At 36.4% G+C, this 27,732-nt stretch overlaps 2 protein-coding genes across 2 annotated transcripts in view; one reads left to right on the top strand and one right to left on the bottom strand.

Moving 5' to 3' along the window:
* The window catches only part of LOC115923974 (phosphatidylinositide phosphatase SAC2-like), a 28,924-nt gene extending 15,141 nt beyond the window's left edge, over window positions 1-13,783 (bottom strand). Inside the window, exons 1-3 of the mRNA XM_030985351.1 lie at window positions 13,629-13,783; window positions 11,232-11,312; window positions 1,176-1,312 (exon numbers count right to left, since the gene is read on the bottom strand). Coding sequence (XP_030841211.1) covers window positions 1,176-1,312; window positions 11,232-11,312; window positions 13,629-13,725 — 315 coding nt within the window. The 5' untranslated portion in view covers window positions 13,726-13,783. The remainder of the gene's footprint in view (window positions 1-1,175; window positions 1,313-11,231; window positions 11,313-13,628) is intronic.
* A 6-nt stretch (window positions 13,784-13,789) lies between these two features.
* On the top strand, window positions 13,790-20,508 carry LOC115923975. The gene is made up of 5 exons (XM_030985352.1): window positions 13,790-14,559; window positions 15,616-15,758; window positions 16,021-16,089; window positions 16,711-16,806; window positions 17,608-20,508. Exons 3-5 carry the CDS (start codon window positions 16,031-16,033, stop codon window positions 17,870-17,872), a joined length of 420 nt encoding a protein of 139 aa, XP_030841212.1. The 5' UTR covers window positions 13,790-14,559; window positions 15,616-15,758; window positions 16,021-16,030; the 3' UTR covers window positions 17,873-20,508.
* Window positions 20,509-27,732: the final 7,224 nt, after the last annotated feature.

The following is a 27,732-nucleotide window of genomic DNA, read 5'->3' as shown; positions in this document are numbered from 1 at the left end:
GAAGGAAGATAGAAAGGCCTTGAAATGGACCAGAAATGGACAAAATGGCGCCTGGACGTTTACGCATGAGTGATTTCAGAAAACGAAAAAGTAGGTGACCTAGATTGGATATCAGAGATTACGCCTACGAAGTTTGAAAGGAATCGAGCAAGAAAAAAGGGCCTAGATAGGAATGACAAGCACTACGTGCAAAACGAATGGGATTCCGGACGACAAGAAGAAGAAGAGGAAGAAGTAAGAATATTAATAATGTGAACGAAAACAAGGCAATGAGACCAAGGTTCAGACAAACCTTGGTCTGAAATGTGTCAAATTTCGTTATATGAGGCACATAAACCTAGGTTTGTCTACCGGTACAAACCTCCTTTGTGAATTCGGACCATTGTGTATGAGGGGATAGAATGTAAATAGAGGCAGTATACCCAGTACATGTACATGTATATTGCCTAAATTATTAAGTCCAGGTCTTTTTTCGATATGCTTCAGGAAATATTTGAAGTTGGGCTCTTGAGCAGTTACAATGTACTTCTCCACTTTATGCTGACATTCACTATGTGTTTCCAATTTGGCTCCGAGCTGGACAGATACTGTTCGCAAAGCTCGTCTAATGGAAGCAATTTGCCACAGTTTTTTTGCCGTGACATTTACCAAAGAGCAATTTTGGTTAGAAAGTCTTTTATCGTAAATTGGATGATTAAACGCTTTTGGAGAATCTAGATTCAAGGCAGAACCTAGGGTGGCTGGTCATACAGATAGGTAGGAATATGCTAAAAGGTTTAGAGGGTAGAATCTATTTTATGTTCTCTCAAACATGTGCATGGACATTTTTTCCACTCCAAGCTTTCATGACACTTGCATTTAACCACTGCAGCGATACATGTGCTTTCACTTTTACAAGTAAGAAAGGATGTTATCCTCTACCAATTTACTGAATGATAGTTCTGTTTTGCTGGATACTTTCCTATATGTTCTTCCCATATTTTATAGAAGGTACAGGCCGACAATGCAAGTAATGCAGTAAACATTGCACATATGTAATATTTGTTTTCATCTGAGTTTTAAAAAAAGGAATTATAGCAAAAAGCCAACACAAAAAGAATTGATAAAAACAGTAGAGTGCCAAACAGCATTCGATTTCAGGAGCTGCATAATAGTTATCAATGCATGTACCATACCTCAATTTCGATATCTGGATGTCCATTTTGTGAGAGTGGTAAAACGGCAATGCGAGTGATGCAGTAGACGTCATGTCCCTTGGGCAGCTGACCCACCAGACGATGGCTCCGGATGAGAAGCAGTCTCCATTCCGACTCTGAAACAAAATCATGACAAAACATCAGAATGATTAGGTCTGCTTTCTCAAAAGGCCCGTCTTCACTACCTCGAGATTGCCAAATATCCAGCTATTTGAACTATCCCGATCGCAAACTATCCAGCTAATTTGCGTCTTCATCAGCCCAAAGTTGCAATTAGCGGGATATTTGGTCGGGATTGTCATCCCAAGATATCTAGTTTGCAAAATACCGAAGACCACCGAAGACTCGCACTATGCGCGAACGCTGAGCAAATATCTCGAGCTAATTTCTCAAGGTCGAGTTTCAAGTTTCGAGGTCGAATCTCGAGCTGATGAAGACACGATTTGTAACTTCGGGATTATTTCCCAAATCAGAAATAGCGGACTATTTGGCAATCTCGAGATGATGAGGACGCACCTAAAGTACTAGCATTCGTTTCCCTTTTCAGATATCATTATGGGGTTGCAAAACAAACAAAAACAGAGTGATTTCTTTTGCACGCTACATGCATTACCTTTCTGTACTAGGGCAGAAAGGCTCAACACCGAATTGTTTGTTCAGTCTCCATTTCGACTCTGCAATATAAGATCATAATAACAAGAGAACACTTGGAATGCTTCTCTTTGCACCAGCATGAATTTCTATTCTCCATCTTACATACATGTACAGTGCATATCGTCCTTGTTTTCACGAAGTGACGGTAGTGAGGAAAATCGTAACGCAAAGTGAATGCAATTTTTTTTCACTACTGTCACTTCGTGAAAACAAGGAAGATATGTCTAGTATTGTCTACATATACATGTAAACATTTCTAACACTTGATAGTGTCGAGCCATGCAAAAAAAGAATATAAAGTTACTCTTTTTTGTTGCTGCAGTGTTGTATTTTACTCCTTTAATTGATGCACATTTTCATTTTATCACTTCATAAGCACTTTCTTCCTCTAATCCTTCTCAACCTGGAACAGGGCCATGTTACATAAAGCTTTAATATTAAAAACAAGTTGCAATAACTGTTACATTTGAGTGGCTGAGAGCGAATCTGTTACAGGAATGTGATACCTTTGATTGATAACATGTTTTGTGAAACAGGGCCTAGATACATGTAGGATACATTCTTCATCCCTTTCTCCATCTCACAAGCTCGGACTCATTTTCATCACAGAATTGCAACACAGTTTTGATCCTACAAACATGGTGCCTACAGGATTTTTTTTTATTTATTCATTCCATCACTGCACAGCTATCGGATGTTCCATCAATTTATTTTTTGTCTTCTAAAGCCCTACACATTCATGTACATATATATATTGTATATTGCTGAGCCACAAATAATTGCATTTACATTGTACACTGGTGGCCATAAAGTTGGAATAAATTTATGATGTACCTGGATCTCTTCCTGAAGTGATTGTAAGAATATGATTTATTCTAATCTAGATAGATAAAGTTTTACATCTTTTCAGAACTTTATTTAGCAATCACTGTCACTCTTTAGAATTAGATTGATCAATAAAAATTTGGGAAGATAATCTCACTATCACTTCATAAAAAAGGTAACAAAGAACGATTCCTTGTATTTCAATTAAGATATTTGTTTGCTGATCTACATGCAGACCACTTCAAAATAAACTGGATGATAAGTGATGTCATGTACATGTATAAGTTTCTTTTAACAAATTAAGTCCATAGGCGGTGTCACACAGAAAAATCCCTTGAAAGGGGGAATTTTCTTGCTTCGTTAGAGGATCTTTAATGGGATAATTGGGGACAGACAGCAATTAAGAGGATAACTAAAATCCGGATTTTTGGCCTCTGTGTAACACCGCCTCATGAGCACTTAATATTAGCTTTAATAGAATAATGGTACAACAAAGTGGAAATACAAATGAATTACATCAAAATATTGTTATCTCATGCAGATATGAAAGTACTGGTTGAAAACACAGTTTGAAATTGTTCTTGAATACATGTTATATTTCTGTTTTGGTAATTAAAACTTCTAAATACAAATACATACATGTACTGTTTTCTTACTTTTTGAAAGGCATTTGCACTGGGGGAATGTACAATGTACAGTGAATGTACAGGTATATTCAAAACAATTTGTATTTACATTGACTCAAAATCCTATTGAACGAGTTGATGGTATGACATTTCTTGGTGTGTTTATTTATCAGAACCTGCATTGAAAAAGTCAAAAAGACAGTCTCAATCAAGTGTTGTTTAAAAATTGTGGTATAAAAATGCAAGTCATCTCATGTATGACCTCTCAAACACTCCATATTCTGTAAAATACATTACTTTTGCCATACTTAAAATTATGGAAATATTTCATGGGGCAGGGCCTCTTCCACAACTTTGAATTGTACATTCATTCTGCAGAAGAAGGTAATGCGATTTCTCACACAACTTGATTTCTGTGCACCCCTTCTTTTTAAATGTTTAAATCTTGTATGAATCCCTGACATTGTTAAATACCAAACAGCTACATGTACATGTACGATGTATATTCATGTTCAATTGCCACAAGACTGTTCTTTGAACAATTTTACACATCTGAGCAAAATAGCAGATAACATATACTATTTCTATTTGGGTAATTAAAACTTCCTACACATATAGTACAAACACTGTACATGTACTTGTACTGTACATACAATCTACTCTTACCTTTTTGAAGCATTTCCACTGCGCCAGGAGTGTCATTTTTGACAGACATGGTGCATTATAAATGTTTACTATCATTTTAACAAGGTAAATTTAAATAATGTTTCCTTGCAGTGGAAAGGCAAAATTATTGGAAATTTAGCTGACCAATGAATAGTTAAATCCCCTCCATTTGGTGATACAGTCAAACCTGCTTTAGTGACCACCTGTCTAAAAAGACCACATTTGTTGTTTCCCTTGAAAGGAACCTGTACATAAAGACCACCTGCCTATAAAGACCCCTTTTCTTGTCTCCCTTGGGTGGTGGTCTGTATAGACAGGTTTCACTGTACTGTAGAAGAACAAAGTCTTCTGCAATCAGCCAAAGATATGAACATACCACTGGTCTCTCTCTCACTTGTAGCTCTTCAAATAATGCACTCCAGACTGATCTTCCCAAGCAGACGTCACATAAAAGGGCATGTTTCCATGACAACAGACATGAGGTTTCAAAAATTACTTTCTCTTTAGTTGTACTATTGCCTCAGGGCAGATACGAAATTGAATGTGAATATGTACAGCTGCACAGCCTGCACTGTATTACCACTGTATATACATGTATGTTCATGTATCATGTATCATGTGAAAATCAAATTTCCCCCATTTTCCCCCTTATTAAGTATGCAAGTTTTGTTTCTCACATTATGGAATTCTGCTGTGTTTATTTTTACAATAATCCAAACATGTATTAAACATGTACTTTTGTTCTTTTGTGCTGTATACCGGTACTACAAAGTCTTGCATTCACTTTGCGTTACGATTTTCCTCACTACCGTCACTTCGTGAAAACAAGGACGAAATGTACTACTTGTACTGTATGTGCAACCTACATGTACATGAACAACACAAAAAGGCAGGTTCAATCATTCTTTAAAGATATAGACCAGTTTTGGAAACGCCCCAATTTCAAAAAATGAAATGGAAGCTCTTATTACCAATCATGTGAAAGAATATGTTTTGAATATTACATGATGATAACAATTTTGACGGGAAACCGCCTACTAATTGATATATTTGGTAAATTAGTGTATCTCTCGCCTGTTGAGAGATATGAAATGCACGTGTCGCGCACGTGTGTGTAGTCCCATATACATCTTTCTGTGTACAGTGCTTCTAACTTTATGAAGACTTGGCCAAATTTCTTATCATTTTGATGATTCCAGAACCTTGAAGTACATCTATGCTAGATATGATCAACCTTTTCTGATCGATTTCACAAGGTTTCTTTCACAATGCAATCGCATGACCATAACTGGTCTTTAGATTTAAGGTGGTAAAATCTCAACAAAAAACAAAGCAGAAATTACTTGAATTATTGTTCAATAATGACACAAAATGGATAGGCTGATTGAAACCTGAAAATCATTACTTTCTGTTTTATTTCTTGCATTTTTACGTTTTACTTAACCCTGAACACTGGGCAAGAGAACACAGTGTATACATTGTACATGTTCATACATGTACATTGTACATTTAAACAAATTATGAAAAAACAAAACATACCGTTAATCATAACAATTTCACTTACTTTTAAATTATTGTATGGATAAAGTAAAGAGGGTTGCATAATCTTAAAATGTTCCATAACATATTAAACAGTAGGCCCTATGGTGTTGAGCAGTGTATGTATTGTGGTGTGTACCGGTATTCAGGAGTCCAAACGTATTACAGTATGTGATGAAATTCATTAAAACACATAATGTACATGTAATAAACATGCGGTGTAAATGTCTGGTTGACAAAAGAAGAATAGAATACTAAATGTATTTATTAACATAAATATTGAGCTCTTCTTGTCAATATGTTCATCTCATACAATGTCAAAAGAGCAATGGTTTTAATGATCGCAAATTTACACTCGCTCATTCCAGGCTGTAAAATCAATTAACTCTCACCAGTGACGTACAATATTCATGCCAGGCAAGAGTGCAGTTAAGCTACTAAAATAGGGATGATTCTAAATCAATAGATTTATCACTGACAGTTCTAATGGATAATGCATGCTACAGCTCTTTGTGCCTGCTTCCATATTAAAGGTGCCATTCAGCATTTTTTACAATAGTTTAAGTGTATCAATCTATCATATCAAATGTATTTGAAAACATTTGGTGGTATGGAAATTTAATTGAAAAAATGATGAGCATACAAATGTACATGTACATGTACAGCTATGTAGTAGATAAAAGTTGTTTTTTTTCTTTCTAGAGGTGTCATGGTAGAGTGGATATGTCAAAGGACTGTGGATCACAAGGGCCGCGGCACTTGTGATTAATCTATATCTGCCACACTTGACCCAGGTGAGGTACATAGGTACCTGGCAGGAATTAATTCCTTGAAATGCTAGAGCGCCGTAATGGCAGCCATGCTAAAGACAAGGTAATAATTTCCAAATTTGGAAGCGCATAGATTAGAGAGGTTTGAATGTGATACAAGAGCCAAATATTATTATCATTATTACAATCTCTATTGAACTTCTGTTCTGCAAACACTCTAAATTGCTTTAACTAACATTCTTACACAGCCTGGAAAGTCATTTTTTAAATATAATGATCAGGGTAAACCATAACAACCTTTCAGTTGAAAATGTACCGGGTACATGTACACTTATAATCCTATTCATTGTTTTACCATGATCAAGGAATGAAGGAAATGGAATATAAACAAAGATGTTGTACATCAGAATATTAAGCTTTGAATGTGACATTGCACCAGGGTTCTGAGAGCAGTGTCTCCTTTCATTTATTAGCAGTTGGCTGTTCACCCAGGCTAATCTTACCCAGTCTCTCACTTACTCAGGATCCCGCTGTGCACTAATTGATGACAGCTAGTGCCTGCAGACAGCATGCCGAAAGCTGGACATGTAGGTAATAATGCCGAGCGCTCCTGATTTATCATTTAAATAAAGTGAGGAAGCCACTTGCTTCCACTGTGGGTTAGGCAGCAGAAAGCTTTTCATTTTGCATGTACACTGTACGTGTAGCTCGGCTTTAATATCAAGGGCCTGGAGGGTTGCTCCAATATTAAGTGCACAGTGCCCAAGAGAGGCTATTCGATAGCCACAAGCATTTCCAAGAAAATACCCATGAGATACGTACAGGTGTTCATGAATACAGTATGCAAGTGCATTGCTAACTCAAATGTGCAAGTATCCTATCTACAGCCATTTTACATGTGAAGAATTTGATTATTTCGACTTCCCATGCAAGCGAGGTTTGGTGATCACTCTGCAATGATAGCAGTGCTTTTTATATGGTGCAAAGATTTGTGCACATAAACACTGGGTATGCAACTACATGTACACCCTTGGTGTTGAGAGATTGTTCAATGACCCTAGGTTTAGAATTAGAAGTTTATTTCATTTAATCATTTGATTCAGAATGTAAATTCATAAGCGCAGAAACTATAGTATATATAGATACAAATTTACACTGTACATATGCTGCTGCAAAAGCTCCTGAGGTAGTATTCTTAAAAGCACTACCAGTATGCAGTATGCACAGTTAGATTAAAATATGTGGGTTTTTCTAAAGTGTAGTTTGATTTAAAAGTTATTTTTGGTGATTTCCAGCTAGTCTGTGCATGTCATTTCTAAAGGTAAATTATCAAAGCTTTTCGGCCACTAAATCCATTGATCACTCTTAAAATCCCAATTGATCATTGTATTCTTAAGAACCCTGAGAATCTGAGGCCCAGACTTTATTTCACACTCTATTAATCTCATAGTGAGTTGATGAGCACAGGCTTGAATGATCAGCTTTATCAAAGTGGTGTTGGCTCAGACATGGGCAGATCCAGGGTTTTGTAAGAAAGAGGGGTCACAACTCTCAAGTAAACTCAGAATAAGCCATTTCGTAATGGAACCAAATGTAATGCATGCCTTTGTGAAGTGCCTCGCTACAAATTATTGCATTCATCTGTTATAATTATACATCAATAGTCAGAATGCAAACTGCAAAAAATTAGTTGTTGTCAGGTAGAACAAACATTATAGCTTGCCTTACATTGTACCTAACAATACATACATGTACTGTAAATGCATTAAATATGCATTCTGACAATTGAAATTTATTTATTACTTCTATCAATCAGAGAAAACAAGAGCAGGTGTTTGGCTGACATGTCAACAATAACATGTATGTGTACAAAACAAATTGTATACAGTGTACAGATATCACACGATAGATTTGGACCAAAATTGCTCAGTGACTTGAAGTAAAGCCATCGAAAAATAAAAGCAGGTAAATAAATGAATTCCCTCGTATATGTTTTCAGTATTTTCATTCTCCTGTTAGGCGTTGTCTCTGAATACAGCTGTCCAAAATATCCTCATTATATTAATTTTCCTTTCTTCTTTTTTTTTCTCTCCTGATTCTTGTATTAAATAGGACTAAAAACATATGCGTTGTACAGATCTACATGTACATTGTAGTAATAAATGCCAACAATATGTTACACATTTTTCTATCAAACTGAAGTCATTGACATATTAATTTTTTCATTAAATTAAAATTTTTGCAATGTAATATGTACGTGACTAAATCCATATTGTTTCAATATCCATAGCTCAATCAGGGTTGGGCGGTAAATACCGGTGGCGGTAATTACCGGCGGTAAATACCGGTAAATACCGTCCGGTAAATAAGATGCGCGTCCGGTAAATATGTAAAAAACAGGAAATATGATTTTAATTCTCTATTTATCAATAATTTTACTTGTTTTTAGCCTCATAACTGAAAATATTGTTCTGAAATAATTAGCACTAGCAGCACAATACTCATAGTAGGAACACACAAACAGATTTATAAAATCCTCACTGCATACAAAATTGTACACACGCAAACAAATGGCATTTTGTGCATATGCTAATTAATAGGTATTCATGAATATGGTAATTAGCAACTGGGAACCAAAACCTTCATACAAGTTACTTTTATTGTAAAGTTTAAGATATTTGAATAAAATCAGTGAAAATTTGAACAAAATCGTGCAAGGAATAAGGAAGTCAAAGCTTTTTGAAATGACTAGTCACTAGAGGGCGATATTCAATTTGATGACATCATTTTTGGACAACTCTCTATGCCTTTTGTATATCAAATTTCATGTTTTTCCTTCTTTCTGTGATTGAGATAATAGAATGTAAAATGATATTCTACTTCACATGTTATGAAATCCGATCAAGAACACAAATTAATAGGAAAAAAACGAAAAACTTTTGAAATTTGATGTACAAAAGGCATAGAGAGTTGTCCACAAATGATGTCATCAAATTGAATATCGCCCTCTAGTGACTAGTCATTTTAAAAAGCTTTAACTTCCTTATTCCTTGCCCGATTTTGTTCAATTTTTCACTGATATTATTCAAATATCTTAAACTTACAATAAAAGTAACTTACATGTAGTATGAAGGTTTTGGTTCCCTTTAATAAGAACATCATATCTAGATTAGATGTATATTTGGTACCTTTTTCCTGTATTTTTTTCCAGCATTACATAATTACAGACATAGACAAACACACGAACAAACACACACACACACACACAAATAGTACACACAAATGCAACCATACTCACCACATTGTTATTATGTTCAAAATTGGACAATCCCTATGAACATGTGAGTGGAAAAATATATTTCCGGGTATTTCCCGGTAAAAAGTGGTAAATACCGGTAAAAAGCGGTGAATACCGGTAAATACTGCTTATTTCCCGGCGTCCGGGAAATAAGCCTCTGAAGCGGGAAATATGCCAACCCTGCGAGCTCAATCATTTACAGCCGGGGCATCGACTCACCACTTGGAAACTAGAACCAAACTAGCGGCTTTGGACTCGGAGGAAAACTTCAGGAAAATAAATAACATGGCGGCCATGTATGTACACATGTACAGGTGTATCTGACTGTATGCCTGGACGTGTACACAACTACCTGTATGTAATTACACGCTTATGCACAGCCGTCATATATCTGATTAAAAATAGGAAATTTATTTTTTTACATATTGGCAACACTGTGACATATCTTGCAAGCTCCTCTTCAATTTGCTATGTATAGTGTACATGTAGACCGTTACAATGTGTACGCTTCTGCCATGAAGGTTTCTGCCATGGGGCTGTTATGCACTATTGGAGACCATTTGGATAGCCTACGCAAATGTGATCTTTTGATGGGCTGATTAGATTTTTGTTTCATGATTTCTATTGGATGAGACGAATTACATTGTTATCTTTCCTTTAATACTAAACTTTCTATGATTTATGTTTTCTGCAGTTTGTTTTGCCGCACTGTTTCACAAGAGCCGTGTTTAGTGCCATTCTGTAACCTGATCCCGCATTCAGGATGAGAAAAAAGGTCTACATGTAGGATGGATGATTGGTTAACATGTGAATTTGCTTTTGGTGAAATTTCAGCAAAATCTATGGATGAGAATTTTTTTTTTTTTTATGAGGAATGTGAAATGTCATGCAAAAATGACGGCCCGATAATCGGTCCCAACTTTTGTTTTAAAATGAGATCACAACTTTTGTTTTAAAAAAAAAGCAAAGCAAAGCAATTAAATACATGATTTCCAGGCGTTAAAAACTGGCATAACTGTCTTATTACTGGGGCTATTAGGATGAATGAGGCATCAAATAAAAGGTCTTATCAAGCTCTGTTTGATGGCATAAAGCAAGAGCTTGAATTCTGAGATTAATTTTTTTTGTAACATACATGTACATGTAGTGTGTCCCAGAAACCGAGAATTATCGATGTTTTATCATAGCTTAATCACAATTGTAATTAATAACTGACAAATTTGTAAAGCTTAGGTCCTCCTCTTTCATTTGATGCAACTCATATGATGCAAATTTTAGGCATGAGTGATTAAAATCAATTTGAAAAGAGGGAACCAAAAAGTCATTTGGCGGACAGTATCTGAATTTCAAAGAGAAAATTACATTTCTAGAAAGTTCAGTTTCTGCCCTTTCATATGACACCTCAATCAGGAAAAATTAGCAAGGAATAACTAAGTTCTGTTTGTATGCTTGCATTTCCATAATTTGATTAAACAAATTGGTTTTCACTGGCTGCCTGCCGTAGCAACAAATGGAAGTGACTAAAGACTCAACTCTGTTTCGTTGACGATCAGCCATAGACGAAAGACTTTATACTGTACATGCTTCTATTAAAATCAAATTCATATCAGAGTGGATTTGCCCTTTAAGGGACATGGGTATTGTTGACTCTACATACCTGGATGAATACGTAGTTTGCCGATCACTCCAAACACTTTACCCAGACAGACGGGATTCCAAGCATTACCAAGGGCTGATCCTGTCAAAATAATGGTGAGAAAAGAGATCTTATGAGACATTAAAAGTAGACAGAAGCAAGCTGATTTTGTACTGTAACTGCATAGAAATTAGAAATATTTTAAAATGACATTAATGACTTTCCAATTAAAATTAAATGTAAATAGAAACTGACTTGAATTAAGAAAATGTGTACTGTATGTATGAGAAAAATTTGATAAATTAAAAAAAATCTGATGAATAGTAAAATAATTAGATGTACATGTACATGTACATGTAATTTGTATCTCATTTCGAACAGAATAAATAAATCCTCTTCATTACATTTCAATTAAAAACGGATTGCCATTGGAACTACACAGAAATAACCATCTCTTATGGGAAATTCTTTAATGAAACTGACATCTACAATGTAGGTGGACAGGTTTAACTGTACATGTAGTTTACTACAAGTAGAGTACCAATGTCATTTACTCCAGGGAGCTGCGCCGCGAGTTACAGTGTCATGAGAAACAAATAAGGGAGATCTATGTGAGTTGGTCTAGGCTAGGCTAGCTGTTCGTTCATTTAGGTCATGTTTTTGGATGGTGACGTTAAAGATCTGTCACCAGACATCATTAATAATTGATACACATCTGTAAAAGACAATTACCGTACATTGTGAGGTGGTGCTTTAATATATCAATTTACATGTACAGTACATGTATGTCTTATGAACAGGCAAATGGCAGGCCAGGTGGTCTTTCAGGAGACAAAAACTGGTCATTGGCTTGTAAAGTTAAGTCTTCTTGGCGCTTGTTCAGAAGTCTATCCAGACTTTGACCAGAACTCTGACGTGAAGATAATGTACCCTACTAAAACATACAAACAAATCAACTATTAAGTCTTCATCAATCGTTCAAATAATGGTCATGATTTAAAAGTCGTTATGTTTCTTACCTGTTTCGTGTCAATTTTCTTTTCTTTTTTTTTTTCTTTCTAAAAACGAAGACTTATCATATACACTTTGTCTTTCTCAAGACTAGATATAAGAAAATACTTTTTTAGCAATAGCGTCGTGGAGCTATGGAACGGTCTCCCAGAAAACGTTGTGGCAGCTGGGTCGGTCAACTCATTTAAGAATAGACTTGATAGTCACTGGTCAAAGAATGCAAGCCTTCTGTATGAGCTGGTCTAGGTGTTGTCTGTTGTCTCATGTTATTACACAATCTCCTCCCTCTACACATACATGTAGCAGTAACCATGGAAGAATCCTGGACCAATGAACAGGCTTAGACCTATCGTCTTTTAAAGTAAGTAAGTAAGTAGATCTAAGTAAAAATGGTGAAAAACGATCCCAAATTGAAAATTGAAAAATCATTCAGACACCCTACTATTACATATTAGTAGAGTAAAGGAGGGGGTTTTCGGCCACTTAAGACAAAATCCTATTTTTTGGACTCTCTTTACTTCCTATTTATTATCATTTCTTGTTCAAATCATGAAGCAAATATTATTATTATTTTAACAAAAAAGAATCCTAGAAAAAAGATTATGAAATGCCATGACAATATTCATTTCAATTTTCACTGTTTCGCAAACAGTCATCGACCTAGCGAGACAGTTTACGGTCGCATGCACAAAGTCAATAGTAAGCTCGCATGCGCACTGTGCGTTTCCCCGCTGATCTATAGCACTAGCGGGCAAAGCAGGTATCCCACGCCGGACTTGGAGCTCGCCATGCCGAAAACTACCTCTGCGGTGATTGGAAATTGGAATCTGAATTAGACAGAGATATCGTGTGTGCGCTGCAGTGTCCAGCTGCATTAATTTAATACATGCGATGAGATACTTTTGAGCATGCGACTCACACAAAATCGGGCTCTAAATCTGAAAAATACTTGAAATAAAGCTCATTTTATGGTACCCATATTCTTTACAGATACTTGATTTTTCAGATTCAGGTAGCGTGGTATTTAAGGATATATTTTCCATTGCAAATGTGGTTCTTCAGTGACTCTGGCATGCTATTATGCGATGTATTTTTAAAGGGATTTTACCATGCATCCAACGGACCAGCCGAAAACTGTTGACGGTCGATTAACCCCCTCCTTCACTCTAGTTCCAGGTCAAAATCTGGATAGAATTCTGAACTAGCACTACCTTCTTTCTTAATTTTGGCAAATATATGTGTCTTTCTTGTATCTATCCTTCTTTATAATCGAGGGTCTAAGTTACTGCCACACACACACCGGCATATTGCCTGCACAAAACTCTGCCACTGCATTGACACTGCCACTGCCAGTCCCACTGCACTGGCAATGCAATGGCATTTCCCTCGCCTCGCTCTTTACTTTACCTGGTTGTGGAACTAATTTTCCGTCCACTCGACTGCACCACAAGCTGGAGTCCTTATCCTGGATAATATAGTTATCCTCTGCTTGGTATAATTCCATAATTCACTCCTTATCGATCAGATTTGCACGAAACATAAGTGACATGATGATCATCAAAGTTTAAAGGTATAGTTGAGTATTGGTAATTTCCAAAGTGCCCCTCCAAAACAAATTTGGTTTATTTCAGTACCATATGAAAGATCATCGAAAAAAACATGGGAGATGATAATAATTCCAAATCAAATGCTCTAATTGTTGTGCAATTTGCTTTCAAAACATTATATAAAAGTGTTTGACGTCCGGACATCACTTTTGACTTTCGACGGTTTATTTTTTGAATTTACGTGTTTAGCTCCCTCTATGTCATTTAACAACCAGCGTATTTACAACGAGTGTTTGAGTTCGTTGGTACGTACAGTACTACAGGTAGCTAGCAGGCGGGTATCCGACCGCGCGCTAGTAATACAGTACAGCTGATCAATTCCAATACGCTGCTTTCACGTAAAGTATAACACACAGAGCTCATATCAGATTATCACCGGCGCCGATCGAACGCTAAATAGACAGCTACAGTCCAGACAAGCTTTGATTGAAATACGATAACGAGATCGAGATTGGAAAAGGAGCTCGAGGTCACGGACGATGGCCGACTCGGACTCAGCTAGTGCTAAGCCTAAGGACAAGGCTAAGGCTACGCTAAATCGGAATAAGACTAAGTAAGACGGTAAGAGGAAGGAGAGAAACAAGCAATGGCAGCTCGACCATCCGGCCCAGAGGAGGCGCGGGAGTGGCTGTGAACAAGGCCAGGGTACGGCGGAGAAACTTCGCGAGCTGCAGGCGGCCTTCTCGTTGCCGAGTCTAGAGGATGCAATAGACATGCCAGCTCACTGAGAGGTAAGTTGAAATGATATACGCCCCACTGCATTGGGTAGGCCTACCGTTTTAATTTGATCTAGTCTAGAGACTAGATGCATGGAATCGGCAAATTTAAGAAATTACGTTTTGTTATCTCTTGCCTTGGATTTTTAATTCAGATTTCATGAATCATATGATATTGATAGTCTAGCCTAGGTCTACAGTAGACCGAAAGCTTCAGTCTCTATATCGTCGGTTGTTCCACTGAGACTACGTCTGGCTCCACTAGACCTCCGGATGAAATATTGGAAGCATATGCGATCCTACAATATTCAGTGAATGTTGTCGCGTTGAAATCGAGTCTAAAGTGATGAAATTTTAAATAATAATCTCTTTATGGGGTATACTATAACTCTCTCTCAAGGTCAATATATTAATTCAGCTATACAACAAGCTACAATTGACCGATTGGCTATTACCTTTTTGAAATTATATATCACAACTACATATTCCGGGATTTTTATGGTAGCAGCTACCGTTGTACGACCGTAGGCGCTATTTTAAATTTATCAAAATTTACCGGGAGCACCGGTAAATTTTTATATTCAATTTTTTTCGAAAGCAGAAGTGTTTTAGGAGCTAAATTTTCTAGTGCTTATAATACTTCCACAGGGGCATCCAAATATATCAAAATTGTAAAGAATCACTATCCACCCAATTTTCAAAATTTCCTAAAACTTTGTAATAGACCCTACCTTTAATGTCCCTCGTTACAACTGCAGTTTTCTTTGTAATGATGACGTGCAGGGCTAGTCAACCGGGTAAACATCCTGCTCTTTTTAAAAGTCGACAAGGTTATACTATAGCTTGCTTGAGATGTGACTGTCTCATCTATATTTATCTCTACCAAAGAGTGTCTCAACTTCACATACATGACAGAGAACCAATGCATCAGTTATTAGTCCTGCAAATTCCAAATCTGGCTAGCTGTGATAATTATTAGAGAATGCCATCTTCAAAATAATTTCTTTTGGTGATTTAAAATCTGAATGTTTTTTACTTTGTGAATGACTTTCGTTTCTTCACTTTTTACAGATATGAAGAACAGACAACACAATCCATCCCCAGCGAAGAAATTCCAAGCAGCAGTAGGGGAATTAGCAGGTGAATAGTACAAGTCACCTTTGACCGCAAATTCATGGAGAACTTGGCCTACTCTGCTGATTTGCTCGCTTCAGGTAGGATTCTGTATACATGTACGAAAGGCTCTGTAAATTGAGAGGAATTTAATGAGAATGCGTTCATTACGTACATGTTTGCAAGATTGAGCTCTTTTTCGGTTATGACCTATAAAATTGGGACATGTCAGCAGGTCAAGATAATGCATCTTATTTGCTCATGTGTATGACATGGGATTTTCAATATTGATTTTGTGGTATGAAAATAATGAAATGCCCTATCATTTATATCAGTTTTTATTTTGTTTTCATAATTCCTTAGGCACACCAGCATGCTCGAGTGTTTCCACAACCATATACTGATGTATGCTTCCAAGCGGTATTCCTTTGAGTAAGTATTTTTAGTATCATTTTGTATGTTTGAAGTAAGATTGTGGAAAAGTTGAAACATATCATTACAGTACGGTTACAGTTACAATATCATATTTTGAAGCAAATAGCAAAGTTAATGAGAAATTATGAATGACATCTATATAAATGCTGAAATCACTTTTGGATGCATGCAGAGTCTTGAAACAGCAGACTTTGTATCGTACTTGTGTCGGTACCTGATGTTAAGTCAAGTTGGAGTGGTTGTAGCAGGGAAATGTAACTACCTTTAATTAAAAGTCAATAATTTACAACACAAATCCAGAACTGAAGTGAATGGCTCGTATTCACAAAGGAGGTTTGTACAAACCATGGTTTGGCCAAGGTTTACATCTATGGAATGCCATTTGTAAACTGATGGAGAAGGAATGTAAACTCCATACTTCTTAACAATGTTAATTTACAATTTACGGTATGCGAGCAGCATTCCATAGATGTAAACCATCGTCAAACCATGGTTTGTACAAACCTCCTACAAACCTCCTTTGTGACTACGGGCCAATGAGTCTGAGATTTGTCTAAAGCATTTACTATTCATTCATCATGGTAGTGGTAATACCAATTGTTTGTCTTATCCATCCAGCTACCCAGCAAACCGGGCAAGGAATTTGCTTGCGGTCATCGACTACATGGCACACAAGGACAGGCCCGACCAGATTGATGAACAAGGCAATACAAAGTGAGTGGAAATTAGAAAGAAAGAAAAAAAGGTTTTCTTTTCTTTCTTGTTTTTCCTATTTTTATTTGTACATTTTTTTTTAGATGGACAAGGCAATCCAAAGTGGGTGGAGTAAAAAAAACAACATGATTTTTTGTTTTCCCTGTGTAGTTGGACAGGGCAATCCGAATTGGCAGTTCTTTCCCATGAAATTTATCAATTTTGGGGAAATTATTAAATATCTAATTGTCCTTCCTGGGAACGCCCCTTTTAAATCGCCAAAATATGACGTCATCTAAAGAAGTTGTCCCTGTACACGACGCACATCTAAATTATGTAGATGACGGACTGTAAGCTGATGGTTTGTCAATCATGCTGCTGATTTTGGACCCTAAATGCGGACTTGGATTCAGTGTAATAATATACTTGGTGTGTAATGCAAGGTTCTGGAGTCATCAAAATCATCATAAATTTGGCAGAGTTTTGGTAAAGTATAACAATCACTTACACAGAAAGATGTATATGGGACAACACACATGGTGTCGGCCTGTCGGGGCTAGTACTACCCTGATTTCCTTATCTTTCTATGCTCATTACTCAGCCAGTATACATTTTCTTCCAAAATTGTTTGGCACATGACATTTATTTGTAATCTTGAACATTCAGTGTAAGTTTCGTTAGATTCTGTGAGAATTCATTTTCTTTTTTTACCAGAACTCAAGTTTATCTTTAAGAGATATGAATCATTTCCAATTGACAAGAATGAGTGTGCATATAATGCAACTTGTTACATTTTGCATGTTCTTTTATTTTATGATACAGATATGTTGCAGTATGGTCAAAGCGTGCCAACAACTACGTGGCCCGGAAGGAGAAGGTCCCCAAGACCTACCCCTACATGTATGTACAAGGACTCATCGGTGCGATACTGGAACGCAGAGAACAGGACCAAGGACCACTGTTCTCGAAGGCTGTTCTGCTCCCTGATGACCCTAGACACACAAGGCCCCGGCTTGCACCATTTCCTCCACCACAAGTTGATGTGATCCTAGCCAGGAGACTAGGCCGATTAGAGAAATCCATGTAATCCTCTGTAGTGAACATTTGGGATTGTCTGACTTGAGAACTGCTTTTTTTCGAGCAGAGACTAAGGGATCCAAATGGCATCCTTCCGTCCATCCTCCGTGACTGTACACAAATTTGAATGAAGTCTAATGTGAAATCTTACCTGCAAAAATCAATTAGGGTTGCTAACTTTCCAACCCTGCATCTGTTTGTAACCATACTTGATTGGTAGATGCCCTTTATTGGCCTCCATGATATTCTGGAGTTGAAGGTCACATAAGTAGGTCAAAGGTCAAATGAGGTTCATTGTTGCATGATTGCATGCAAGACTCTTAATCGCCTCGATTTAATTTGTCCATGTGGCATGTTTTTAGGCTATCTTGAGGATTGGTTGGAACTTAACATTTTGTGGTCCGGAGGTAAAAGATTGCATGGCTTAGCATTACGAGCATGTATTCTTGATATGTCAGAGACCCTTTGACAAAATACCACCAAACTTGATACTAGAGTGTCCCTGGGGATCATGGGGATGTGGTTATCTGGAGAAAAAAAATCACATAACACATGATATACATGTACCAGAAATAAATTGTTATTGTTGCTAGATTAGCCACCATGCTTGGCACTTGTATTACAATAAGAGGTTGGCAAGTTTACAAATGGAAGAAATGTAGGAATATAAAAGACAAATTGTGACATCAGTGTATAAAAGCTCTATGTGATTTATACAATTCATAATTTGTGATAAAATCAGTGCTTGCTCATGTGGAAATGGTGGATATTTCAATTTGTATCTATTTGGCAACCTATATTCCTTGAAGAAGTTACGGTAGTAATTATAAAATTTACAGCCAAGAGGTCAAACCATGAGTCAACAATGTGTTTGGTTTTAGTGACTGTGCATGTAACTGAGGTGACAGTCGATCATGAAAAAGACTATACTTCGGAACCTGTTGAAAATCAACATGGACAGAAGAAAGATTTGTAGAATATCTTATTGTAAATAGTCTTCATTTTTTGTTTAATGCAATCAATGTGACTAAAATAATGCAAGCGAAAAAGAGAAATGATCACAAGACAGCAAAACAGTTGGTTTCATACATCATTTGAATCAATGAACGTGAATCAGCTCAACGCCAAAGTATTGCGGTTCAAGGTTATACCATCAAGAGATATGCTGCCTGTAACTACTTTGTAGTTTGAAAGGGTGTATAAAGGAATAAGGATACAGTTGGGCAGGCGAGTCTTTCTGTTGGTCTATTGTAAAAAACTGGGTCAAATTTTTTCCAATTTTTTTGCAAATTGTAATAAAACTTGGTATACCGATTGACCCGAGGGTGTGCAAGACACATTTGTTGTGTCTGTCTGTTAAGGTACCTCCATGGTAACCAAGCTTTGCACAAAGAATACAATTTTGTTTTAATAATCTTGTGGAGCATATTCTTTCCAAGTTTTAGCAATTTTATAGTTTTGGTATCGTTGATGAGGCATTATAATAACAGTATAAAACTCAATGCATGTGCAGTGTGTAAAATAAGTATGTGAGCAAACTATTGGAAGTAGTTTGATCGATTCATATGAAACTCAGTACACACAACGCAGAATTGTCTTTTGTGTGCGTATAGGACATGACCAGTTTTGAAATGTCTGTGCTATTTTTTTGAAAAACCTTATGTTGGATGTTAATCACTTGAGGTGATATTCATAGTCGAGCATTAGGGAAGATGAAAGACATATATGTACCTAACTATACTTAATTTTGTGCTGAAACTGATATGATTCAGGATTTGAGATCGATATGGAGTATGTATACATGTATACTCGTACACATTAAGGAAAAGAATCACTCAGACAATTTTTAAAGCATTTATATATAAAGTAAGATGTGAAACTTAAAAGATAAAACCAGTTATGGTCATGCGACTGCATTGTGAAAGGATTGTTGTGGAATCGATCAGAAAAGGTTGATCATCTAGCATATAAGTCTTGGTGTGTACTGCAAGGTTCTAGAATCATCGAAATGATAAAAAAATTGGCCCAGTCTTGGTAAAGTTACAAGCACTGTACACAGAAAGATGTATATGGGACTACGCACAAGTGCGCGACACATGCGTTATATCTATCAAGTCCAAATAGATATAATAATTTACCAAATATATCAATTAGTAGGCAGTTTCTCGGCAAAATTTGTATGATCACGTACTAGTCAAAACATTGTGTGCGGGCAAGCACTGAATCAAATGACCGGGGTAATAGTATATTTGTCAAGCGCGTAGAAACATTACTGTTATAGATACTTTTCTTTGGTAAACTTATCTACACATTGCCTATAGAGTATGTCAAGTTTTTATGAAAGACACAAGATAAGATGTATATAAATAAGCAGTAACTAATAAGTAACAAGACATGGTGGTATACAAATAAAGTATATTGCTCCTTCTTAATGACGACGGTTAAAGTTGTCATAGCGATAGATGCTAAATAAAAATGTGCCTTTTTTAATACACATGATCTGTTTGTATGCAATGGTTGAAATCAACATCACGTTTAAATATTGCCTTCAGTTCAGCAATTATAATTTGTATTCATCTCAATAATGTTGTGTAAATTTAACTGTTAGTTATGGCCGAATAAAGCTTTCAATGTACACCATAAAAATATGTTATGTATCTTCATTTTAGCATTACTATAATTATATTAAAATCTTATGTCTTTACACATTTACAAGTTATCACGTACTGACGTAGGTCATGCAATACACAGGCACTGTAGAACACAACTTATTTACAAGAAGTTACAATCACTTTTTTTTTAAAACTTTACAATTGCATGCAGTACCAAAATAAGAATACTGAAAAACACTGCATTATGGACAAGTATGAATCAAGTAAGATGTTAAATTAATTCACTACTGTTATTCATTATAGTATACTGATACAACAATTTTTAATATTTTTTTAAATTTATTTCTTTTTATTTCTCCACTTTCCCTTTAGCCATGTACCTTCATGTTGTTATATATGTTAAAGGTGTCGCTCTGGACCTATAACATATGATAAGACAAAAAATCCACCAGTTATTTCTGATTTCTATCAAATTTTTAGATTTTGTGTTGTTGTTGTTGTTTGGTATTATCGGCGTTTCATTCTTTTTTAGAATATTTACGCCTTTCACTTTATTTCTTTTTTTTCTTCTATTTTTGGTACTATTTGTCAATTCATATTCATCTCTTTTTTTTGGATAATATAATCTCAGATCTACTGGTCCATGAAAACCCCTCACCGCAATTGGCACCTTCCTGCCAGACCGGCGCGGTACATTGCGCAATCTTCTCGGCCATCATTGGCCTAGGCAACTCTGGTGCCGGTGAGAGGATTCTGGGGTAGATCTTTTGAGTCTCTTGGGGTTTACCGTCCTCAATCCGTCTTTACTCTTTCTTACCTTTTCTCTTCTAGTATTTTTCCATTTTGTAAAACCTTATTTTTCTATCAAAGTGGGTATCAACATCTTAGGGCATTTGGTTGTCGTGCGATATGTGCCAAAAAAAAAATGTGGATTTAGTAATTCCTTTTTGAATGAAACATGGATTTAGCTTCTTTTGGAATTGAATGGATTTAGCTCCTTTTGGAATGAAACTGTAATAATGTTGTTTACTTTCTTTTCGAAAGGTTATATTTATGTGTGATTTCACTATTATTATTTAAAAGGAAAGGTTTGCTGCTAAATTTGAATAAAATTTCAGTGACTTTATTGAGAAAATATGATTTATTTTTTATTTTTTAGGTACAATAACATGTTTCATTCCAAAAGGAGCTAAATCCACGAAAATAAAAAATCAAAAAATTTAGTAAACATCAGAAAAGCCGAAGGGAAGATTTTTTCTTATCATTATTGGCAGATAATCAGGTCCATGCAGGGTGACACCTTTAACATATATAACAACATGAAGGTATACATGGCTAAAGGGAAAGTGGAGAAATAAAAAAGGCAATTTACTCAGAAGTACCCAAAGTGGATTTGGCTCCTTTTGGAATGAAACTCTTCACATATTATAAAAGGAAGACAAGTAATATAAAAGGAAAAACGAAGGCCCACGTCATTTACATAGAAGGTAGGTGGACAGATAACCTCGATGTTTTTAATCTTATTTCATCTGGGAGATCATTCCACAGCTTTGTTCCTACAAACGAAATACAAAATTGCCCTTGCGTTGTCTCACATATTGGTTGATAGATAGAGTAAGCCACTTTCTTTACACTGTAGAAGTAATCAACTGGGTCATACGACGTACAATACATACACATACACTACTACTAGGTCGAGCGTACTCGCACTACATACACATACAGTATTCGCATATCGCGCTCAAAAACAATAGCGCTACCAGTACCACAGACCATGCAATTATGTGCAGGCCTCGCATACCATAATGTGTACAATATAAATCAGTCAGCGCGCTATAGACATGGTTCGGATATTACTTGCACGCCCATATCCGATCGTCGTCTTGGCGAAAATTCACGGTGTGCTGCCGCTTGACCGAGAGGTGGCGCTATACAATTACACTGAACACGCCTCGAAAGTAAAATTTTTGATAAATAAAATCATTTGCAGTCGAACAGGTTTTTTGCATATAAATTCACTCTAATGTAATATTTCGGATTTATATCTTCAATGATGCATTCTTAGACATTTATTGTATGTTTTTTATGTTTAGATCATAGTTTCGTTCGCTAATGTGAGTATTGACCAACACTCAACTATTCCTTTAACGATGAAGGTGTCACACACAGCGCCGGTGAACTCTTCTCGTTCGATCGTGTTTACAAACTGAACTCCCCCCGAACTCCCCTTCTGCTAAAACGGATAAAAATCCGCCATCTCGGATAACCGGCAAATGTATTTGAACTGAGCATGCCTAAAGAGAGGGGGCGCCGTTTAATTACAGACTCTGAGGCACTGACCTCTACTTGCAGACATGTTTTACCAAAATCAATGAACAAAGGAATCCAATTATTTATTTTTTTAAATCTCATTTTCAATTAAGACTTTCTTATTTCCTTAGTCAGTAAACGCCTAATGAGAAATTTAGGGGCTACCACCTCCCAAAAGGACACTTTTGGTGTCAGCCCCATTCCTCGATTTACCAGCTCTGTCTCCAAATGGGTACTGCGCCTTAATTAATATTTTTTCTGATGACCTCCAATGGCCATGAGACATGCAGGCCTATCTAGCTACATGCAGATACAACAATATTCTACAAATTCTAGGCTACAGGGAAGTGGATTATGATGTGGTAGACCAAAAAATAAGTTCATTTTGTTTGGGAATGTGTTCCGGTGATAGTCTGGTTTCAACGAAAAAGTAAAAACTGAGATATTCTTTACAAAATTCCTCCAATCACAAAAGCGGATCATTTTTCCATCTAATTTTTAAAGCTGAGATTGTATTTTTATACTAGTCTCCAATCTGTCCTCTGAGTTTTTTTGTAACTGAGAACAATTAAAAGACATCTGTGTTCAAATTATCCACTCTCTCGAGTCTCTATTTCTACCAAATTCTCTCTTTCTCTCTCTCTCTCTCTCTCTCTCTCTCACTACCCTTGATCTCCATCTCTTTTCCCCATCTCCCATCATATCTCCCCCCCCCCCACTCTCCTTCTCTCTCTCTCTCTCTCTCTCATCACTCTCTCTCTCTCATATCTTTCTCCTTCTCTCTCTCTCTCTCTCTCTCTTCGTCTTCCCATGTCTCTCCTAGATTTCATATCAGACAAAGATATCAGAGATGCAGAAGGTTTACTTAAATCTTTCTTTTTTATTCAATTTAGAACCATGACTAATATGCACATCAATATAGGCCATTTCTGTCATGTACACAACATTTATGCATATTCATTGAAATGTTGATTATAACCTTCCATGACCTGGTATGAATAAACGTATGAATAAAGAGTGGCCTACTAAAGGGGATACTGACTAAACACTGTTTTGTTTACAAACATTTCAAGGCTCCGACTTGCAGGCTGAGGTTTAAAACCAGCTGGCTGATCTCACATTCACATTCATATTCATATTGTCCGAACCTCGCAAGTCTTCTCATTCTATTATATCCCAAGTTGGCCACTCGATATTCAAATTTGCACCTTCTTTTTTATCTTTATATATCAAATTGAAATCCAACTATCACATACATTTATGAATCTTGATGTGCATCCCCTCTTTCTTTTTTTCTTCTTTTTTTTCTGTCTTTTTCCCCTTTTACCAATATTTTTTTCCTCCATATTTTTATTATTATGTATCCTTTGAGGGTAGTCATGCTATCAAGCTTTGTTTACTTTTTCAACCCTCCTGTTTGATGTTTTTGATTAGTTACAGTCAGCCTTACTTTATTCTACATAATTATTTTGTCATGTGTAAATTTGCAATGTTTGTTGTTACATATTTGTAAAAATGCAAAAGAAAAAGAAAATCAAACAGAAATAAATAAATCATATCAAATCAAATCAAAATATGCCTTACTGAAGTGCTTCTATACAAATTATTTCATTCACCTGTTACAAATAAATGTAGCTTAATAGTCAGAATTCAAATTACATGCATTCCTTGTTGCTAGGTAGGACAAAAATGATGGCATATTTGTTATATAAAATTGTGGGTATTTGCAAAACTTTTGGAGTTCTTAGTTATATAGTGCCTTCGTGTTGGATGCGGCCAGTTAAGACAATGAAAACAATGGGTAACACGTAGAGAACTATATAGAAGAGAAGCGCGCGTCTATTCAATTTTGCACGCGTTATATCATGCAAAATAAGGTTGTTATATTGCACAGTCGTGCAAATATACCAGAATGTTGAGTGTCGCGTGACACCATTTCAGCTAATGTGATACAAATACACCATCATCAAACTACTACTAGCACATTCTTTTGTCTCCTTTGTACATCAAAATGTTGAAATATCTAAGGCACTGCAAACTTCATTTCACTAATTCATGATCATCTAATAGACATAGAAAGACCTGCTTAGTACATCCAGGGAGCTGACAACTCCCTGGTACATCTTTTTGCATGACATAATTCAGTATAAACTCAAAGATCTGAGCGATTCACATTGTGAAAATTAGAGTGAATTATAAAAATGACATCCCTTAATCAGAAGAGGATGGTGATCAAAAGGCAAGATAACAGAATGCTCATAGGAGTATTATTTATGTTTGTGTCATATAAGCCAATCAGGAATGCAAACTTGGTAAAATATAAAACTTATTAAGAAGGCAAGTATATACAACTTCAAAATATGCATGTATCATACGATTGCATAATCATAATGATGCGAAGAAAAGCCTGGAATATGTATCATCAACATTATTGAAATCCAGTACTGAATATATACAATTAGAATAAACATCTATGGTACAATTTTAGCAGCATATTTACATGCACACTGGAATGATGTAAACAAATTGGATTATTTATATATAGTACTGGTGAATATAGTTCAACATGTCCAATAAAAAATCCTCGTCAAATTAAATATTACACTGATAAGTCAGGCATGTCACATTGACAAAAGACAAGACAAGTATCTTAATATTATAGCAGTATTTACACAAACAATGGAGTGATGTAAAAAAAATCCAGGAAATATTAATTACCCGAACTGGATTTATCATGTAGTACTGGTGGATGTAAATGTAGTTATGAAATGTATAATAAACAATAATCCATGTCAAATTAAATAGTACACTAAATCAGGCATGTTACATTGACAAAAGAGACATGTATCTCACAATTATAGCAGCATATTTACATATACACTGGAATGATGCGAAGAAAGTCCTGGAAAATATTTCCTCAAATGGATTTTAAAAACTAGAACTGGATGTATATCTAAATTTACAATCAACAATCCATGTCAGATAAAATGTTGCACTGATAATTAAGTCAGGCCTATGACATTACACCCTTACCAGACAAAGTTAGTTCTCAAGTATACATGTACTGAGTTCTATTAAGTTCGCTGACATGATAACTAGAGCAATATGGCTCTTAACATCTGGGTCATTTCTGGTAACAAATTCACAATGAAGTTAATTTATATTCTACTTAATATCATTTTTATTGAACATGTGCAATGAAATTGACATACAAGATACAGTGACCTCGCTTTGTGAAAGTTAAGTGGTATTTCATACATTGCATGCAAATCACTGATAACATCAAAGAATGGACAGGTCTCACATATTCAGAAGCCAAAAGATTAGCGCAGGATAGAAACAAATGGAGAAAGACGGCAAGAAGATGTGCAGATGTGGTTGCCAATCGCCAGCAACTGACAGTGGCAGCCAGGTAGGTGGTGGTAGCATGCTAAACATGTACTTTACAAAATGGTAAAAGTCTACAATACACATATGGGTAATTCCATAAATTAGTGACCCACTTTGTGACATTTTTGGTGCCCAAGTTACATACGTATTTGTGGCTCTGAGCAAAGATTTAAATAGTGGAGTATGATTGTTAAGTGATTCTAGGTATCGATGCAATACTTTATGCTTGGAAATCACTTTACGATTTCACTACAATATGTAAGTCATAACTCAGAGCCACAAATATGTGTGGGTTCCTTATGTAACAGGGACACCAAGTCCCCAATTTATGGAATTACCCATATACTTGATACATGCACAACATAAACTGTACATCTAATGCACTAACATCCTTGAGAAGGCATTAAACCACATTTGCCACTCTCCACCCAGGTACAAATGGGCACCTGATATGCCTAAGCGTTACATATTTGGCCATCACCTAGGATCAGGTTTAGCACTATTTCAGAAGTCATCGTTAATAACATTATAACTACTAGTCCCTGGTGTTGTCACCTTCTATTCACAGGCATAATGCATGATCATAGCCTAGTAAAAATGCATACAGACTGTAAAAAGTTGAATCTGGACCTCTTTTCCATTAGAAAGTTAGTGTGGAGCCCTGCATCATACAAACACAAAATCAAGGTAGAGTGTTACCAGAGTAATACTGTCTTACTCTACCCATACAACTAGACTTCATACTTTGGTTGCTTCTCTGGAATTTCAGGATCATCCTGTGGAACTCGTGACTGGATGGAAGAGGCTTACCTCTTGCACAGCCTGCTCTGACTACTGCTACCTTCTCTATATGTCTAAGAGAATTGACACAGAGTATCAAATGTATTGCCAACATGCTGCTCAAGAGTGTTCATCACCCATGGGTTGCTGTTGAGGGTGGTCTGATGGTGGTAATGTCCTTCTTGGATAGTGTACATCATCCATGGGATGTTGTTGAGGTTGGTCTGATGGTCGTAATGCCCTTCTCAGATAGCATTCATAACCAATGGGTTGCTGTTGAGGGTGGTCTGATGGTGGTAATGTCTTTCTTGGATAGTGTACATCACCCATGGGTTGCTGTTGAGGGTGGTCTGATGGTGGTAATGTCATTCTTGGATAGTGTACATCACCCATAGGTTGCTGTTGAGGGTGGTCTGATGGTGGTAATGTCCTTCTTGGATAGTGTACATCAAACATGGGTTGCTGTTGAGGGTGGTCTGATGGTGGTAATGTCCTTCTTGGATAGTGTACATCACACATGGGATGTTGTTGAGGTTGGTCTGATGGTGGTAATGTCCTTCTTGGATAGTGTACATCAAACATGGTTGCTGTTGAGGGTGGTCTGACGGTGGTAATGTCCTTCTTGGATAGTGTACATCATCCATGGGATGTTGTTGAGGTTGGTCTGATGGTGGTAATGTCCTTCTTGGATAGTGTACATCAAACATGGGTTGCTGTTGAGGGTGGTCTGATGGTGGTAATGTCCTTCTTGGATAGTGTACATCAAACATGGGTTGCT

Source organism: Strongylocentrotus purpuratus, unplaced genomic scaffold (genome assembly GCF_000002235.5).
Source record: "Strongylocentrotus purpuratus isolate Spur 01 unplaced genomic scaffold, Spur_5.0 spur5_scaffold_15, whole genome shotgun sequence".
In the NCBI taxonomy this organism is placed as follows: domain Eukaryota; kingdom Metazoa; phylum Echinodermata; class Echinoidea; order Camarodonta; family Strongylocentrotidae; genus Strongylocentrotus; species Strongylocentrotus purpuratus.
This window is presented reverse-complemented; position numbering and strand designations above follow the sequence as displayed.

Bases quoted from the DNA above. Each gene is read 5' to 3' on its own strand.
- LOC115923975 (XM_030985352.1), top strand. From the start codon at position 16,031: ATGCTCGAGTGTTTCCACAACCATATACTGATGTATGCTTCCAAGCGG. The intron at 16,090-16,710 runs GTAAGTATTTTT...TTATCCATCCAG, and splicing joins TCCAAGCGGTATTCCTTTGA to CTACCCAGCAAACCGGGCAA. The intron at 16,807-17,607 runs GTGAGTGGAAAT...TTTATGATACAG, and splicing joins GATGAACAAGGCAATACAAA to ATATGTTGCAGTATGGTCAA.